The following is an 18,296-nucleotide window of genomic DNA, read 5'->3' as shown; positions in this document are numbered from 1 at the left end:
ATTACCACTGATATTTTCATACACTGACTGACCATCTCTATGTCTTCTTCTGAGAACCAGCTGCTCTGGCCGTTGCTTCTGTCTTCAATCAGGTTATTTCATTTTCTCTCCACTGGGTGGTTTGGGTTCCATATATGTCTTAGATATGTCACATGCATGACTTCCCAACATATTCTTTCATTCTGGTGAGTTGTTAGAGGTCTTTCTTGATCAGGAGAAACTGTTTCTATTTGGAGGAGGAACTATTAGCCTGGTGGTTATAGCAGAAATTCTGGAATCACATTGACACCACCAAATATCAGCTGATTGTTGTTGCCTAATTAAGTATATTGTGTTGCCAGTTTCTCCATAGTTATAAGATAATAAGGGCATACATAGTTCTGTGTTAGCTGGGAATTGAGTTTAATTCTCTGTCTATGTCTCTCTCACTCATTCTCACTCTCTCATACACATAATGTTCACAAAGAACACCTACAAATCAGTAAGAAAATGACAAATTTTAAATAGATGAAAATATATTCCTCACTATTACTTTTCAATTAAGTTTTATTTCAAATAACAACTTATCACCATATATCCACAAAGGTTGAAATAAGGATTAACAGTACCAAGGACTAACAAGAACAATGGGGGATGGTAATGCTCATGAAATAGTAAGTCAATAATTCCTCTATGAAGATCTGCATCTGTACCAGATGGCTGTACCCCTCCACTGACTCAGCAATACTAGTGCTGAGTAGATACTCAACAGGGAGAGATCTCGCTGGCACACATAATATTTATAATTATAATTTATAGTCACCTAACCATGTGACTCACCTAAATGGCAATCAGCAGAAAGGAAGAGTCAGACATGTGTCTTTGAGACAGTCCTAGACAAATTAAGGAAAGAAGAAACAAACATTCTGAGTTCTCACCAACATAATGAAGTGTGGATGGTGTTTTGATTTTTCATTTTAAAGGGCAGTGCATGCTGTAAACTAAAAGTTTAATAAAAATAAGGCTATCCTTCAGAATTTTCTTCTAAATGCCTGCTTTACTCTCATGGAGAACACTTTTGCCCATGATTTTTTTCTGTATTCTTTGGGTATCTTTAAGATCCTTAACTAACTGGCAAAGAACCACTGAGAACAGATTCTCCTGTGTTTAGAAACCCACACACTTCCTGTGGCCCCATTTTTTCCCTTCAACACTGTGATAGCTGCTGAATCTCAGGTTTAAATAGCTGACTTGTTCCTGCCAGATTCCTTAGTGCTGACATAGGCTGCTGCTAGCCATCCTATCTGTAACTTAAGACAGCGATTGGAAGTTTGCAATTTTCTTGTCTTTCCATTCTTGCACTGCTACCCAAGGTAAAAGGCTACGTGTGTGTGTGTGTGTGTGTGTGTGTGTGTATGAGAGAGAGACAGAGACAGAGACAGAGACAGAGACAGACAGAGAGACAGAGAGAGAAGATCACCTTAAAATTGATCTGCAAAAACCACAAAGACACATATCACATAACCACCTGGTATACCAGCACTTGAAAAGCAGGAGTTCAGTGTCATCCTTGACTCTGTAAGGAGTTTGAAGCGAGCATGAAATCTAGTCTCAAGAAGAAAAAGCCAAATAAATAAGAAAAAAGAACAACAAATGGGTGTGTGTGTGTGTGTGTGTGTGCAAAAAGAGAGAGATTTCATAAATGCCACACCAAAAAAGTTTTGTTTAGGCTTATTTTTAAAGAGTTAGTTTGAGGCTGGAAAGATGTCTCAGTGGTAAAGAGCACGCCCTGCTCTTGCAAAGGACCTGAGATTGGTTCCCAGCATCCATGTCTGGAGGCTCAAAGACAGCTATAACCTCAGGTCAGGGGATCCAGTGTAATCTTCTGGCATTCACGGACATACATAGTTTACATGTGCACATGCACATACCTACCTACACACATATACACATAAATAGAAATAAAATTTTGAGGAATGAATTAATTTGAATCATGTTATTTAAAGAAAGGTATTAGATTAGCATGACTTATTAACCTAAGGGAACTTTTGTCCCAGTATCCAGTATTCTGTATAAGAGTGGAAAGCAGAGAAGGGTGTGTGTAGTGTTACTTAGAAGTTCAAATATCTAAAGCCTATTCAAATAAGCTGGAACATAAGCTGCAGCAAGGTAAGGCTGTGTTCAAACTTGTAGTGAAAGCATTTTATCACTGTGCTGTCCACCCTGTCTGTGGTGGCAGTGGCAGGGAAACCAGGAGCCATGCTGGCACTACTTTAAGAGCAAACAACATTTACAGTAAGATGTATTTTTATATTGTTACTTTACTTTTTATTGAAACGAGATTTTTTTCATAAAATATATCCTGATCATAGTTTTCCTCCTCCAGCTCCTCCCAGGCCCTCGCCTTCTCCCCACTCACCCAAACCCACATGCTTTCTTGCTCTCTCTCTCTCTCTCTCTCTCTCTCTCTCTCATTAATAATAAAGTACTAAGAAACAAATATTAATGAAAAAAACAAGCATCTTTTTCAAAACATAAAAAACACATTGGCATGCGCAGAAATCACCTAAAAACACAAAGCTGTAATATATAAGCAAAAGAACTGTAGGGTAACAAAAAGAATGAAATGCTCAGGTAAATCACGGCAAGACAAAACAAAGCTCTGACCGTACACTGAGTTCATTTGTGAATGGTTTTCAATTGAAGACAGCTTCTGTTTTAGGAATTAGGACCTGCGTCTACTTCCCCTCTCAGTACCGGGACTCTCAGGCCCAGACCTGTGCGTGCCGCCACAGTCTCTGTGAGGTTACACATCAGTCCTGCTGTATCTAGGCCTTGTTTTCTTGGTGTCCTCCATCTCCTCTTGCTCATCCATAAGGTTCCCTGAGCCCTAAGGTGAAGGGTTTGATAAAGGCATCCTGTTTTGGACTGAGTGTTCCAAGGTCTCTCATTCCCTGCATACCATCCAGCTGTTGGTCTCTTTATTTGTTCCCATCTACTGCAGGAGGAAACTTCTTTGACAATGGCTGAGGAAAACATTGACCTACGAGTATAGCAGAATGTCATTAGGAGTCATTTTTTGTGCTAGGTTCCTTTAGTAGAACAGTAATATTTGGTTTTCCCTAGGTGCCTTGCCTATCTGGTTTCAGGCTCTCCATTACAGGAGCAGTGTCAAGGATGGATGGGCTCCATCCCATAGCGTGGGCCTTACGTCCTTGGTCACTCCCACAGGCTTAGTGCCACCACTGCACCAGCACACCTTGCAGGCAGGACACTGTTGCAGATCAAATGGTTTGTAGCTGGGTTGGTATTTTGCTTTCTCCTTTGGTAGTGTGCAGAATACCTTCCAGTATAATGAAAATTGGTTAGTAGGGGTGAAGGCTCTAAGTAGACACCAGCGCAACTTCTCCATCTTCAGTGAGTTGTGTAGATGTTGTCTTCAGCAACAGTTCTTTATCTTACCAATAGAATGGAACCAGTAGCCTTGGCAGTAGCCTGGTTTGTTGGAGCTTCTCATGGGACCCCTTTGGCCACAATTATATTAGATGTACCCCCATTCCATGCATTGGAAGCTTTATTTTGTAATGAAAGATGCCCAGTTGGGGCTCTGTCTACCTCACTATTTGGAAACTTTATTTAAATTATTTTCACATATGTATATATTTTAGGAAGTTTCTACTATATTAGGTTTCCATATGACCCTTCAAATGACTCTTTTCATAGTCCCTCTATCTCCTCCTCCCCCTCCATTTATGGGAGAGATAGCTAAAGCATATTTTTGATCCCATGCCATATGATATTTCCCAAATAAAATGTTATCAAAAGATATGGTAAGATGTTTACTCTATAACAATTACTGTTTCTCAGAAAAGCTATGTTCAATGTGCCATTTTTCAGTATTACTTCATTCTCTGTGAATTATTGCTCTATCATATTGTGTTGTATCTCAATGATAAATGAAGATCATCATATTACTTTTACATTACTTAAGTCTAACGTGCCTTAATAGCACACTTGTCTAGAGATTTTCATTTTATGCTTATGGTTTAAATTAAATACAAATATAATTCATCCTCAAAAATTTTAAAAAGGATTATTATCCAGAATTCAGTATACACTGAAACTAAGGTTCAGGAAAACTAAGTAAAATCCTTGATGTACTGTCACAAGTCAAGCTGACTTGTTAGGCTGCAACCTTTGTAGCCTCAATTTACCTTAACACAAACTTGCTACTGGCCAGTGCTTTATGCCTGTTAAGATCCATGGTCACTAACTTTTCTTTCTTTTTTTTTCCACTTTTTTATTAGGTATTTTCTTCATTTACACTTCAAATGCTATCCCAAAAGTCCCCTATACCCTCCCTCCACCCTGCTCCCCTACCCATGCACTCCCACTTCTTGGCCCTGGTGTTCCCCTGTACTGGGGCATATAAAGTTTGCAAGACCAAGGGGCCTCTCTTCCCAATGATGGCCGACTAGGCCATCTTCTGCTACATATGCAGCTAGAGACACGAGCTCTGGGGGTAATGGTTAGTTCAGTAACTTTTCATGAGTCTGGATTTCAAGAACTTGTAAAACATAGAAAAGCCAATTAGATAAGTGATGGCTGGGTGGAGAGAGCTTGTTCTGGGTCCTCATGTACATTAGAATATGAGACACTGGCACCATAGTAGGAAAACCAGAACATCCTGAGCATGGCAAAAGAACAGTCTGTGACTACCAGGTAGGAAGACACTGGAGAGCATAGCTGGAACTAACATCCCTCAGATATCAGCCACCAAATAATAACTCTGAAGGGGTGTGTTTAATAGGATCAAATATATCACCTATCTGGAAAGATAAAGGCTGAGCTTGTATTCTAAATTTATTAATCCCATGGTTATTCAGGACTCTCAGCAAAGTATGTGCATTCAAGCTTTGGTGAGCGGAAATTAGCTTTTAGTAAGGATATCAGGGAGTCGAAGGAACTGTACCATACAGTAGTGTAACTACTGCCTAATTATGGCTATCATGCACTTACAACACAGATAACACACATTGAAATAACTATAACAGGCACAAGATTTCAACAATTTGTTAAGAAAATAATAAAGGTTAAAATTTTTCTTGCTAATTTTTAAAAATGATTACATGCTCAAATGATATTTTGTGTTTGTTTGTGTGAAGTTAACATATGTGGGTTAATTTTGCATGTCTCTTTATACCTTCTTATATAACTGCTGGAAAACTGCCCAAGCTCATGGCTTTCACTTACTTCCACTGAGTACCAGGAGTATGGACTATGGTCTTAAGGAGTTTCATTAGTGGACACAAGACAGGAAGGAAGTGGTGAGGTGCATTCAGTAAGAAGGGCTGTCAAGTTTGCAGGTCTGGTGCAGGGCTGCTTCAGAAGACATTGTGTTCTGTGGAATGTGGCCCAAATGGAGGAGAGACTGGACCTAAACACAGAAAAATGGGGGTGAAAGTACAGACAGAAAGCTTGAGGGTACTTGGCATCTAGAGGCATTCAGGGTTCTGTGAAGAAGTCAATGAATGACCTATACATTATTTTTACTAAATTACAACTTTACATATTCAAACTATAATTTTTGTCACAAAGAGGTCATTAATGTATAGGAATTTGTTAAGTGATAATGAAGACTTGTAGTTGTTCTAAAACTAAACTGTTCTTCTTGGCACACCATGCTATTTATAGGAGAGTTTGATACAGTGCAGAGTCCCTCCACACCAATCAAAGATCTCGATGACAGAACATGTAGAAGTTCTGGGTCAAAGTCTCGAGGAAGAGGCCGGAAAAATAATCCCTCCCCACCTCCGGACAGTGACCTAGAGGTATGCCTGCTTATCGCTGTAGAATGTAAGTTATTTAGTTACTGAATGGTGTAGTCATACTTTAAATACCTAGTAAGTTTTGAAATATCTATCTATCTATCTATCTATCTATCTATCTCTAGCAAAATTTAAAACAATAAAGTCAGAGGTAACAATACTTTGAAAGTTAAAGACTGATAATTTCATTTTTTAATTCAAACTGAAAAAAGTTAAAAAATAAAGCTATGACTTATGCGATAATATCCTTAGAAAAATATTCTATAAAGATAAAGAAATCTGTGTTGAAAGGAAAATAGTAAAATCTTGTCAATGAATATATGTGTTAAAAACTGTCATATTTGTGGATTTTAAAGTACTTGTTTCATTTGTGAGCTCTGTGAAATGTAACTACATCAAGCAAGTTGAGTTTATATTATAGAAATCTATCATTAACCATAATATGTTCATACACAATCACAAAGTTCAACTGAAGAAAAGGACTAATTTCCAGCTGTAATACAAATCGAATAGCACACATTGTGCCTCTTCCTAAGAGATATGTATGAATATATCAAAGAGATGAAATGTGTTCTGAAGCCTAGTGTTATGACCTGAAAGAGGACAGCAAGGCAGCCCAACTGACAGGGAGCTGGATAGAGACACTGGCCCATTCTAGAGTGGAGTGACATCTAGTGTAGCCCAAACTCCAGATTCTCTTCCAATGACAAACCTCTGTTGTCTGGGTCCAATCTCCTAAATTTGTAATGTGAAATCTTTCATAAGTCTCTGCAAGCCAAACAATACATATTCACCAACCTATGTGACATGTCATCGTTGTTTAGGAGCTATCCATAGACTGCCTTAAATCCATTTTGAAAACATTTTATGCAAATTCAAAATAAATTTCAAAACACAGTGAACCCCAGGAGATCTAGAAGTATAAAATATGTCAACATTAGAATCCTTTCTATCACAAAATCAGTATTTATCTTTTCCATGTTATCTATAATCAAATTTTGGGTCTATTCATTACAAGTCAGGACACCTGATCATTAAACTTGTGAAAATTTTTATCACCCATGTCCCCAAGTTTTATGAGAATCAGACTTTGCAAAGTAGGCACATGACCCACAGACTCAACAAAGCTTGGTTCAGATGGAGCTCACAGAGACTGAAGAGACAAGCATACCCTGTATGGGTCTGAGCTAGGCTCTCTGCATATACCTTATGGTTGCATTGCTTGATAGTTTGGTGGGACTCCCAACAGTGGGCATGAGATGTCTCTGACTCCTTTGCCTGCTCTTGGGTCCCTTTTCCTCCTACTATGCCACCTTGCCCTTGATAGGGTTTGTGCTTAGTCTTATTGTAACTTTTTATGGCATATTTGGTAGATGTCCCTGGAAGGCTTGCTTGTTTAATTTTGAAGGGAAACAGAAAAGAAGTGGAAATGGAAAAAAAAAAAAGTGAATGTGGAAGGGGACACTGGGAGGAGTGGGGGAAGGGAAAACTGGTCAGGATATAATATGTGAAAGAAGAATAAAAGAAAGAAAAAACTAGAAAAATAAAAAAATAAGATTAAAAAAGGAATAAACAATGAGAGGGGGTAGTTTTTTATAAACCAGTCAAGCCCACATAAAACAAGAAAGGGAATATCTTCTAACTGTAAAGATCTGTTTCCTTAAGCCATTTTGACCCTGGCCATTTCTCTTCAGCGTGTGTTTGTCTGGGACTTGGATGAAACCATCATCGTCTTCCACTCTCTCCTCACGGGCTCTTATGCACAGAAGTATGGCAAGGTAAGGAGCCAGGAGCTTATTCCCAAATGTATTCAGGATTTAACCAGTTAAAAACTCAAGGTCTGTTTTAAACTGCTTTGTTTTCTCCATCAACTTTTATGATAGTCTCCCCTTTGGCCAGTTACTGATCTCTGCAGAGCTAATTAAAAGTTATCTTTACACAAGACCAAAGACCCTACTCTTACACACTTGGGGATAACATCCCTTCACTTGCACGAAGGCTCAGCATTTCCCTGCATCTCTCTCTTGCTACTCATTCTGTAGTGACCTTCTTAGACCAGCATCTTGATTGTGTGAGTTCTGTGTCCTGGCCAGATATAACCACAGGAGGCTGCTCTGGTGTAAACACACATATTAGCTCATCATGGACTTTGACTCTATCAGTAGGATTTGCTCGAAAGAGAGTTTGGTGAGAACATATTGGCCTGGTTTCCACTACTGTAGGAAAGCATGTGGTTAGCTTTGGGTCTTTTACAAATCGCAATCACACAAATGGAAATGTCTCCCTGTGCCTCACAGCACGGCATGACAATTAGTGGGTGGGTTCTTATGTCCCATCAACATGCTCTATAGCAACAGTTATAGTCTCATCTTCTAGACAACACATGGTGGATTGCATTAAGCTGTGTCTTTTTTATTTTTCATTGGTGTGTATGTTTGTATGTGCATGTGCACATGCATACAAGTGACCATGAACTCCAGAAGAATATGTCAGATCCTGAATCTTAAGTTAGAGGTATTTCATGAGTCAATATATGGCTTTTGGGAACCAAACCCAGGTTCTCTGGAAGAACAAGAAATGCCCTTGACCACTGATCAATCGTTCCAGCTCCAAAGGCCTCTTTGTAAATTTGCACTTTGTATGAATCTGTGCTGTCATCTGTTTTTACTTTCTAAGTACATATAAAAAGTAGTCATTTCTTTTCAGCAACCATTTACCAAAAGTGTCTTCATTCCTTTATAAGTGTCTAGCACATGTCTTGAAACTATACTTTCAGGGTCTATTTCATTTATAAATTAACAAATGAGTTGTCTCTTAAGCTTTGACATGTCTGCTGGGATGATGATAGAATTTGTGGAATATTAAAACAAACTCACACACCCAAATTTGTATCTCATATTTATTTTTATTTCCTGTTTCTTGCTGGGTATTTTTATAGTAATGTGCCAGTGATCACAGGCTGCTGTTACAAAGTATGACCACAATTTATAACTAAATTATTGTCATAATCCTGGAGTGTTTTCAAAACTATACCAAGAGCCCCATTTAAATGACTGTGATGGTGTATACAGCTACATTTCACAGTAAATGAAAACTGAAATAGCAGTGAGTCATGAATGTGTATGACCCCATGGAAAGGTCCCTCTAAGCCCTCACTACCAGGGAGTGTTCTGAGCTGCACATGATCCCTGCATCATATCAGCAGTGATGGGCCTCCCCTTGTGGAGTCTCCTTACACTTTAACATGTGCCTTGACATCAGGTCTTCGTTCCTTTCTAGGAATTTGCGTCTTTTAAATTATGAGATCATTAGAATTTCCCAAATGGAATCTGAAGACAATGGTAAACACTTCATTACAGCTGTTTTCTTTTTGTTAGACTGAGGACAGCACTTTCTCCAGTCCTCTTGCCCATAGTGTGTGACCTCAGTCGATCTCAAGGAAATCCTTTATATGCAGGCTGAGGTCTTCCTACAGAACTTCACACCTGAAGCCTCTGGGACTGAACTGTAAATGACAGGAAATATAGAGGATGAGGCTGAAGATCAAGGGGGACATAAGGAGAACAGGAGGTGGAGGGAATCCCAGGAGCCTACGGAGGTGGGAATCCATTGTGCCACTCAGTAGGGAAAGCAAAAGTCGGCAAAAGGTCCCCACAGGTCACACCCACTCCACTAAAAACTTTCCTATACAAGTCAGGATACTATTGGATGTCTCTCTTATTCAAAAACGTTTCACTCCAGGATTTAGAATTGTAGAAGAAAACTCAAGTTTCTCCCACTTGATGATGTGTCTAGATATCACCACCTCCTGAGTCTCCCCACTGAGCTCTGTGGTCCTCCATCTTTCTCTTCCTTTCTCATTTGCACTTCTATTTTCTGCCACAAGTCGAAACCACACAAGCACCTCACCAGAGCAGATCAATGTCAACACAATGCCAGGCCTCAGACATCCAGACCCCCATAGCCTTCCTCCAAAACTGCCTTTCTTTCTACGTTGCCCCATCTCAGGCATTCTGCTATGGCAACAGGAAGCTGCCACCACATTGTTATGGCCTGGTACACACCAGTGTTCCCAACAGCCTCATATTCGGAATTCTTCCTCCAGGCACCAACTCCATTCTGAGAGGCTACAGAGCCTTTGGAAGGAAAGGCATAGCAAGCAGAACTAGATCTGTAGGGACAAGCCTTGCGGGCTATAGCAAGCCTCTGATTTCTCCTTCTGTCCTCAGTGATAAGAACAGTCCTATCACAATGCATAATCCCACCAGTGTTCTGGGCCAATGGGTGAGGCAAACTGACTCTAAACTGAAATCTTTAAAACTGTGGGCCAAAATAAATCTTTTCTCCTTCAAACAAAAATGTCACAAAGCACAGGGAAGCTCAATTGCCTCACAAGCTGGCTGACTCTAAAAGCCAACCCCAAGCCAAACTCTCAGGTCTCTCTCACCAGGGGTGCATCACTGGCAAATTTCAAGAGGCACTGGAAAATTTTCTAAATGTTTTATCTTGACAAAAAAAATAAATAAATAAACCTGGTTCTTCGACATGTCAATTAGTGGTCTTCAAAGAAAGTTTGTGGCAAGTGCTTACATCACAGAGTGCTTACATCACAGAGTGCTTACGTCACAGAGTGCTTACATCACAGAGTGCTTACATCACAGAGTGCTTACGTCACAGAGTGCTTACGTCACAGAGTGCTTACGTCACAGAGTGCTTACGTCACAGAGTGCTTACATCACAGAGTGCTTACGTCACAGAGTGCTTACGTCACATAGTGCTTACGTCACAGAGTGCTTACGTCACAGAGTGCTTACGTCACAGAGTGCTTACGTCACAGAGTGCTTACACCATTGTATGGAGGTTCACTGCAAGTTATCATACCAAAACAGTTCTGAGATAGTGTAAACAATCATGTCATGAGAGTATATTCATCAGCTCTCCAGTGACTTTACAGGCTGATAGAAATGAAGTCATTTTAGCTGTTACTTGAAAAAATAATAATTTTCACTGCTCTTAAAAATAGTAACTGAGATGAAACTGGAGCTACGACTCAGCTGTTAAAAGTACTGCTCAGTCTCCAGCACACTTGAAGGCTCATACATCTATAACTCCAGCCCAAAGGATCTGATGCCCTCTTCTGGCCTCTACAACTGACTGCATACCCATAGTGCACATAAACTCACAAGTACACAGACTCATATACATAGTTTAGATAGTAACTGAAACCATTGGTTTTGGAAGGTGGGTGGAAGACCCACATCCCATTAAGAGTTGTGTAGATTTGAAATTGCTTATGTGTACTCAGTCCATTTCATGATTCAAATGACTCACTGCTTCAATGTGTATTAGAAAACATTCCAAGTGTGTGTGTGTGTGTGTGTGTGTGTGTGTGTGTGTACATGTCCCATATTCAAAGGACTACTTTACAAGTTGGTTCTCTCCTTCCATGATATGAGTCCCAGCGATCAATTCCAGGCCATCAGATTTGGAGCAAGCACCTTTACCCTGAACCATCTTGCCAGCACCAATGTACATTCCAAATGGACACCTTGGTGTTATGGTGATTTAAAGGTTTAAAGGAGGGCATTCTTTATGCATATTCTACAGAGTATCATTATATAAAATACCTATGAATAGGGCTTCTCCAGCTAGAGGGAAGAGGCAAAGAACGAGAGACCCCATGATCCCCCCAAAGCTAGGCAGCACTCCTGTTATTCTCAGTCACCCAAGATGGGTTTACAGAGGCCAAGGCTTCTACTTCCTGTAATGAATATTAGCTGACCTTGGTAGGCTGTGTGACAAGTCATTTGACCTCTGAGCCAATTTCTTTATCAGAAAGTGATTATAGGGGCATAACCTAATCTTGGCACTTGAAAGGCTGAGGTGGGGAGAGTATGACTTCAAGACCAGCCTGGGCTATATAGTGGGTTCCAGGCCAGCTTGCAGTACATGGCAAGACCCTATCTTGAAATAAATAGGTGGGTATTTTTGTCTTAATTAGGTTTTTACTACATTGTAAACAGTTTGAACTATTGTGAACAGATACAAGGACCAGGCAACTCTTATAAGGACAACATTTCATTGGAGCTGGCTTATAGGTTCAGAGGTTCAGCCCATTATCATCAAGGCAGGAGCATGGCAGTGCCCAGACAGGCAGGCATGTTGCAGGAAGAACTATGAGTTCTACATCTTCATCTGAAGGCCTCTAGAAGACTGGCTTCCAGGCAGCTAGGATGAAAGTATGAGAGCCCTCAACCCACAGTGACACATCTACTCCAACAAGGCCACACTTCCTAATAGTGCCACTCCCTAGGCCAAGCATATTCAAACCATCACATTGAACTCAAAACTCAAAAAGAAAATAGGCGATTCTCTTCCATGAGGGAGTTAGTGGGTGGGCTAAATGGGATCATCTCAAGGACATTTAGCTATGAATACAAGGATCTGCTTCTCAGGTCCAAAGAAGTAAAGTAATATCACTCACTCTTTTCTGCCCAATGAGAAATACGTAGAAATGGGTGCTCTCAGAGATGCAGAAGGTCTGGGCTTGCTCTCCTAATGCTTATGGCAGTGCTGTAATCACACAAAATACATTAAGCCAGAAGTAGAGGGCATGTGCAACTGAACTGTAAAGTCAAGCCCTAGAGCTAACACATCTATCTACCAACCTGCTCCTGTCTCTCCCACATCTCTGGTCTACTACAGCATGCTTGACACTCCATAAGTACATCCACCTTAGTGCACTGGCCACTTAGCTCTCACTTCTGCTCTATGCCACTGGTGTGGTACAAGGCATTATGCAAGTGGCCTAGACAACCAGGACCTGACTCTCTGACATGATCTTAATTCTCTATCCTCCTTTAGTCTTGTGCTGCCACATGAGACCTTTGCAAATAAAATCCATAGTCTTCAGTCTTCTAGGAATGCCATGATCTTATGTAACTAGTTTTATGTATTCACTTAAGAACCCTTGTAGAAAGTTCTACACCCGCCTGTAAATAATATAAACATTTGCAAGGTTCTTCCTAATATGTTATCACTTTGTGACTCTGCTCAACTGTCAACACTCCCTCCTTGCAAACAGAACTATTTCTGGATCTTTCTGATGGCGGCAAGTGCAGACTCTGCTGCCGGGAGGCTGTGTGATGGGTTCTCTGGCCGAGAACCAGTTGGCATGCACAGCTTCATCACTGCAAAAATCTAAAATAGAAGTTCATGAGTTTGACAAGATGGCGCCCAGGGATCATCCCCCATCTGGAAGTTCTGATGCTCTGAGCAACTGTGCAAATTATTTAACCTAAATAACAGTAGTTCCTTTCTAGGGTAAGAGAATAAACATTAACAAATTTTGCTGTAGGGGGTTAATGAACGTTAATGACTTGTGTCCTTGGAAGCCACGGTCATCTCCAGACATTCGGCTTAAGGAGACAAAAGAGATGAACAGCCCAAGTCAGGAGAAAGATTAAAGAAAAGCAAGTAACATGTAAAAGCACTGTAACATGGTTGTAGTTCAAGCTAGCAAGAAGACTTGCTGATATGGAAGGCCGGAGCTGGGGAATGAGATGCTCATCAGAATAAACCACCCCACTGCTTTTGGATTTGACAATTGATACACTCACATAGAAACAGGACATTGGTAGTAGCAGTTGCTGGGCTTTCTACAGAGTCATAAAGAAAGCAGTGTGCGCTTTAGTAGAAAGTGACTGGTATTGCTAAATGATTAAAATTGTAGGTCTGAAGCAACCACACCTGGGATGGCTAACACCATGACCCTTCTGAACGAAGAGTTGAAGTTTAGCTTTGTGGGAAATATAGACCTGAGTTCAAGTTCTATCTCCTCCTGTCAAGATCACGTGACCTTTAGAAGTCTGTTTAGTATGTGGTTCAAAGGGAATTTGAAATTTGGGCAACTGGATGTTCTCCAGGGAACGTGCTTCTTCTATTTGTATCTGTCACTTTGCCTGTCACTCTGACATACTTAGTTCAGTGACAACAACTCAACAGTCTTTGTAATCAGGTGGCTATAGCCAGGTTTTGGAGTACATAAAGCATAGAAAAACTGGTGGTGTATACCTTAATCTAAGCACTCAAGAATCTAAGGCAAAAAAGGGTCACTGTAAGTTCAATACCAAATAAAATGGGTAGTATTTCTCATGTTTTCTAAAAGTATGTTAATGTACCTAATACAAAGAGTAAAGCTTAATCCAGGACACCAACGTGTGTCAGTCTGCCTGTGGGAGGTGGAGAGACAATGGTGGCTATTTTATTCTTAGAGCTTGGACCTGATACATAGTCATGTTAGAGCCTCTTTCCCTGCTATGTTGAATGGTGTGAGGTGATAGAAGAGTTCCCGAGTCAGGGAACTGCTTCAGAAATGATTCTGTGTGTGTGTGTGTGTGTGTGTGTGTGTGTGTGTGTGTGTGTGTAGAGCATCAGCAACTGTCTACCCTACCTTATCGTGTGAGACAGGATCTCTCTGGCTAGGATCTAGTCCTCACTGGATTTAACTAGTCTGACTGACTAGTGAGTTTCATCATTAGTCCAGGGCTGTCAGTCTGGCCCCGTGCACAGTTATTTATGTGGGTTCTGGTGATGGGACTCACGTTCTCACAATTGTGCTGCAAGCACCTCATCTCCCCTTGAAGTGATTTCTCTCTGAGCCAGCACAGTCTGTGACCTGCATCGCCCTATCCCCAACCCCGTACTCCTGGCCACAATATTATGAGCTGTTCTAGGAAAGGCCTTTTGAGCTAAATTCTTCCCAGTTGTTTTTCTCCTCTTCTCATCCCCAAATTACAAAGGAGGACACTCTCCTGTGATCTGAGAAATCATAGCTGTGGCAAGACTTTCTCGGTTTTTCTTACTGGATCTCTTCTTTATTCCTGACTCGGGATCAATCTTCCCTAAAGTACATCCTGCCTTCCCAGGCTTGGCCCCACTGCTGGATGCGCCGCCCCATGTGATAGGCCCACTGTTACACCCAAGTCTGCCCGTCTCTCATATCATATCGGCGTGTGGCTAACTCCCTGGCTTTTTATCCAGTCATTAGTCCTGGCAGGGGCATGCTGGCTTACACTGACTACCACAGCTCCTCCCCAAGCTTCTGTGTCTACTCACCTAAGTTTCTTTGCACTACAGAGTTATCATCACCTGAAATGCTGTGTTTACTGGGCTGTTTATTAGCTATATCACATAATAATGATAACTAGAGCTCAGAAGCACATGACTTTTGCTTTTAATTTTTTTGCCTTTATTGGTAAGTATGTGTGAATTGGTGGTCTTCTGTGGACTTGTTCTCATGTGGGGTGTGTGAGTGTTCATGTGTGTACAGGTATACATGTAAATTATATACACACATGTGAAGACCAGACATCTTCCTCTCCACTATCGAAGTTGTTCATTTTTTAATCTACTCCCTCCTATAACTCCTATTCCCTCTTATATTCTTGACTTCTCTCTTATAAATTACTGTCATTTCATATATAAATGCATATATATGTTGACACAAACTGCTAAGTCTCTTTAATGTTGCATATTATTTAAAAATACACACACATACACACACACGCATGTGTGTGTGTGTGTGTGTGTGTGTGTGTGTTCCTGACCACTTGGTATTAAATAATCACAGGGAGCTGTTTCCTAGGGAAGAGTAATTCTCCTTCTCTCAGAGGTCATTAGTTTCCTGTAGACCTTCATCTAGACATAGGGCCCTGTGAGTCTTCCCTAGCCACAGAAACAGGTCAACCAGGTCAACCAATGTGTTCATTGCTCAGGCCTTGTGTAGACAACCACACTGCTGAGATTACATGAGTGTACCATACCTATCACATGCAGAAGACACAATGTCACAGTAGACATCTGATCCTCTGGCTTTAGAAACGTTTTATCCCTTCTTCTGTGACCTTCCCTTAGTCCCAGTTGTAGGAATTGTGTTTTGGATGAATCAATTAGAGCCAGGCACCCACACAGTCTGTTCCTCTCTGCATTTGACCAGTTGTGGCTTTCTGTAATGATCTGGTACAAAAGGAAGCTCTTCAGATGAAAGGTGAGACCTATATTAACCTGTGGGTGTGAGGATGAACATGTAGAATGCAGTTAGAAATTATGTTCATTTAGGAAAGTGACTGTAATGGGGTCTCCTCTAAGATCCATGACCTCACCAGTAGTGGGTGGCTGGGTTTTCAGTACTGGGAATGGGGTCTGTCTTATTGAGTAACTATGGTTATCGCCAAGATTTAAATGCCACTATTGTACCATTAGGGATATCTTGTTGTGGTGGCCATTGTTATAGTTCGTAGGCATCACGGCTGGTATGATACCTGATTGATAGCTTTCATAGTGACTTCTAGTATTATGAAATCTATTCCTCAATTGAGGGAATTTTGGGTCAGATTCAATTCCATTCCTTAGACTCCTGTGTCTGACAAATGTGGTGCCTTCAGTAACAGGGACTTGCCATCAATCTCTGAAGACAACCAAGGGCAATAGCAATACCCGTATTTTTAAAAATTTTTAATATTTTTATTACGTATTTTCCTCAATTACATTTACAATGCTGTCCCAAAAGTCCCCCATACCCCCCCCACACTTCCCTACCCACCCATTCCCATTCTTTTGGCCCTGGCATTCCCCTGTATTGGGGAATATAAAGTTTGCAAGTCCAATGGGCCTCTCTTTCCAGTGATGGCCGACTAGGCCATCTTTCGATACATATGCAGCTAGAGACAAGAGCTCCGGGGTACTGGTTAGTACATCATGTTGTTCCAACTATAGGGTTGCAGATCCCTTTAGCTCCTTGGGTACTTTCTCTAGCTTCTCCATTGGGAGCCCTGTGATCCATCCAATAGCTGACTGTGAGCATCCACTTCTGTGTTTGCTAGGCCCCGGCATAGTCTCACAAGAGACAGCTATATCTGGGTCCTTTCAGCAAAATCTTGCTAGGGTATGCAATGGTGTCAGCGTTTGGAAGCTGATTATGGGATGGATCCCTGGATATGGCAGTCTCTAGATGGTCCATCCTTTCATCACAGCTCCAAACTTTGTCTCTGTAACTCCTTCCATGGGTGTTTTGTTCCCAATTCTAAGAAGGGGCATAGTGTCCACACTTTGGTCTTCATTCTTCTTGAGTTTCATGCGTTTAGCAAATTGTATCTTATATCTTGGGTATCCTAAGTTTTGGGCTAATATCCACTTATCAGTGAATACATATTGTGTGAGTTCCTTTGTAATTGTGTTACCTCACTCAAGATGATGCCCTCCAGGTCCATCCATTTGGCTAGGAATTTCATAAATTCATTCTTTTTAATAGCTGAGTAGTACTCCATTGTGTATTTTATGGTCTTCTGAGACTCACTTGACCAACGACTCCAAGGGAGTCTTCTCGTGCCAGGTAGTAGGGTTTTTATTAGAGAGTCTCTGCCTATTGGGGACAGTGCCATCATCTCAAGTGGCACAAGTTCATATAAACTGAACTTTGATGCTCATATGCTTTCAAAGTATATGTAATTTTAGATAAATATCCTATTACTCCCTGTGGATTTTCGAAACATGATTCATCCTTAGTGTGACCTATTTCTCCTTCCTCCCTCTCCTATACTGACTTTCCTTTTCTCTCCCCAGTTATATCACACATCCCTCTTTTCTCCTTTGAGACAGAGTCTCTCCTTGAACCTGCATCGCACTGATTCATCACTGACTGGCCAGTGAGCTCCAGGAGTCTTTCCCTAGCAATGAGATTATGATTGCAAGCCCAGCCTTTTCTATGGGGGCTGGGATCTGAGCCCAGGGTCCAAGTGCTTCCTCAGCAACCACTTTGATGACTGAGCCATCTTTCCAGCTTTACTTTTATTTGTTGGTTTTGTTTTGTTTTGTTTTGTTTTGTTTTATTGTTCCATTCCCAGAATTTGAGCATGTCATAGGCACTCAAAACCATATGAACAGATGATCAATAACAGAATGTTCCTAACAGTATTTTCCAATTCCCTCTGAGAATTTGCTTATTTTTCCCCTTTCTTTTAAGCAATACTTGGAGTTGAAACTAAGGACCCAAAGACCCAACCATCCCTTTAAGAACTCTGAAATCTATCACCTGTTCCTCAAACAAATAGGTCAAATATGGAGCTTTCTTTCCAGATGGTGAATGGATTTCATTTTACCTCTTACGTCTAATTAGAAAAGTCCTTGCATCTTGAGAACCCATGAACATGTTCCACCTTGGTTTGTGGGCTGACGTATCTTCATTTACAGTGTGTTTGGGCATCTTCTGTCCCTTGAGTAAAAATCTACAAATGTACTTTATGTCCCAGAGGAATAACTGGTGCAAGATCCCAGATCTTAAAAGAAAAATACACCCCCATTTCTTTAAAAATACATAATTGCTGCTCCTCCTGAGATATTTTTACAGTTTTTCCCTAGAGGAGGAATTGTAGCTGATGGCCCAGGATAGGGCAGAGACCCACAGACAGACAGTCTGGCTCCGATTTATGT

At 40.9% G+C, this 18,296-nt stretch overlaps 1 protein-coding gene across 9 annotated transcripts in view; it reads left to right on the top strand.

Annotated features, from left to right (window-relative positions):
• Nucleotides 1–18,296, top strand: part of Eya4 (EYA transcriptional coactivator and phosphatase 4) — a 256,421-nt gene that overhangs the window by 212,405 nt on the left and 25,720 nt on the right. For all 9 annotated transcript variants that reach the window (XM_085842685.1, XM_021173760.2, XM_029482164.2 and 6 more), the window contains 2 exons: nucleotides 5,674–5,810; nucleotides 7,502–7,585. In XM_085842685.1, coding sequence (XP_085698811.1) covers nucleotides 5,674–5,810; nucleotides 7,502–7,585 — 221 coding nt within the window. The remainder of the gene's footprint in view (nucleotides 1–5,673; nucleotides 5,811–7,501; nucleotides 7,586–18,296) is intronic.

The sequence above is a fragment of the Mus caroli genome, unplaced genomic scaffold (assembly GCF_978045245.1).
Source record: "Mus caroli unplaced genomic scaffold, Mus_caroli_1 scaffold_9, whole genome shotgun sequence".
Classification (NCBI taxonomy): domain Eukaryota; kingdom Metazoa; phylum Chordata; class Mammalia; order Rodentia; family Muridae; genus Mus; species Mus caroli.
Note: the sequence above shows the minus strand (reverse complement) of the source record. Positions and strands in the feature narration are given on the sequence as shown.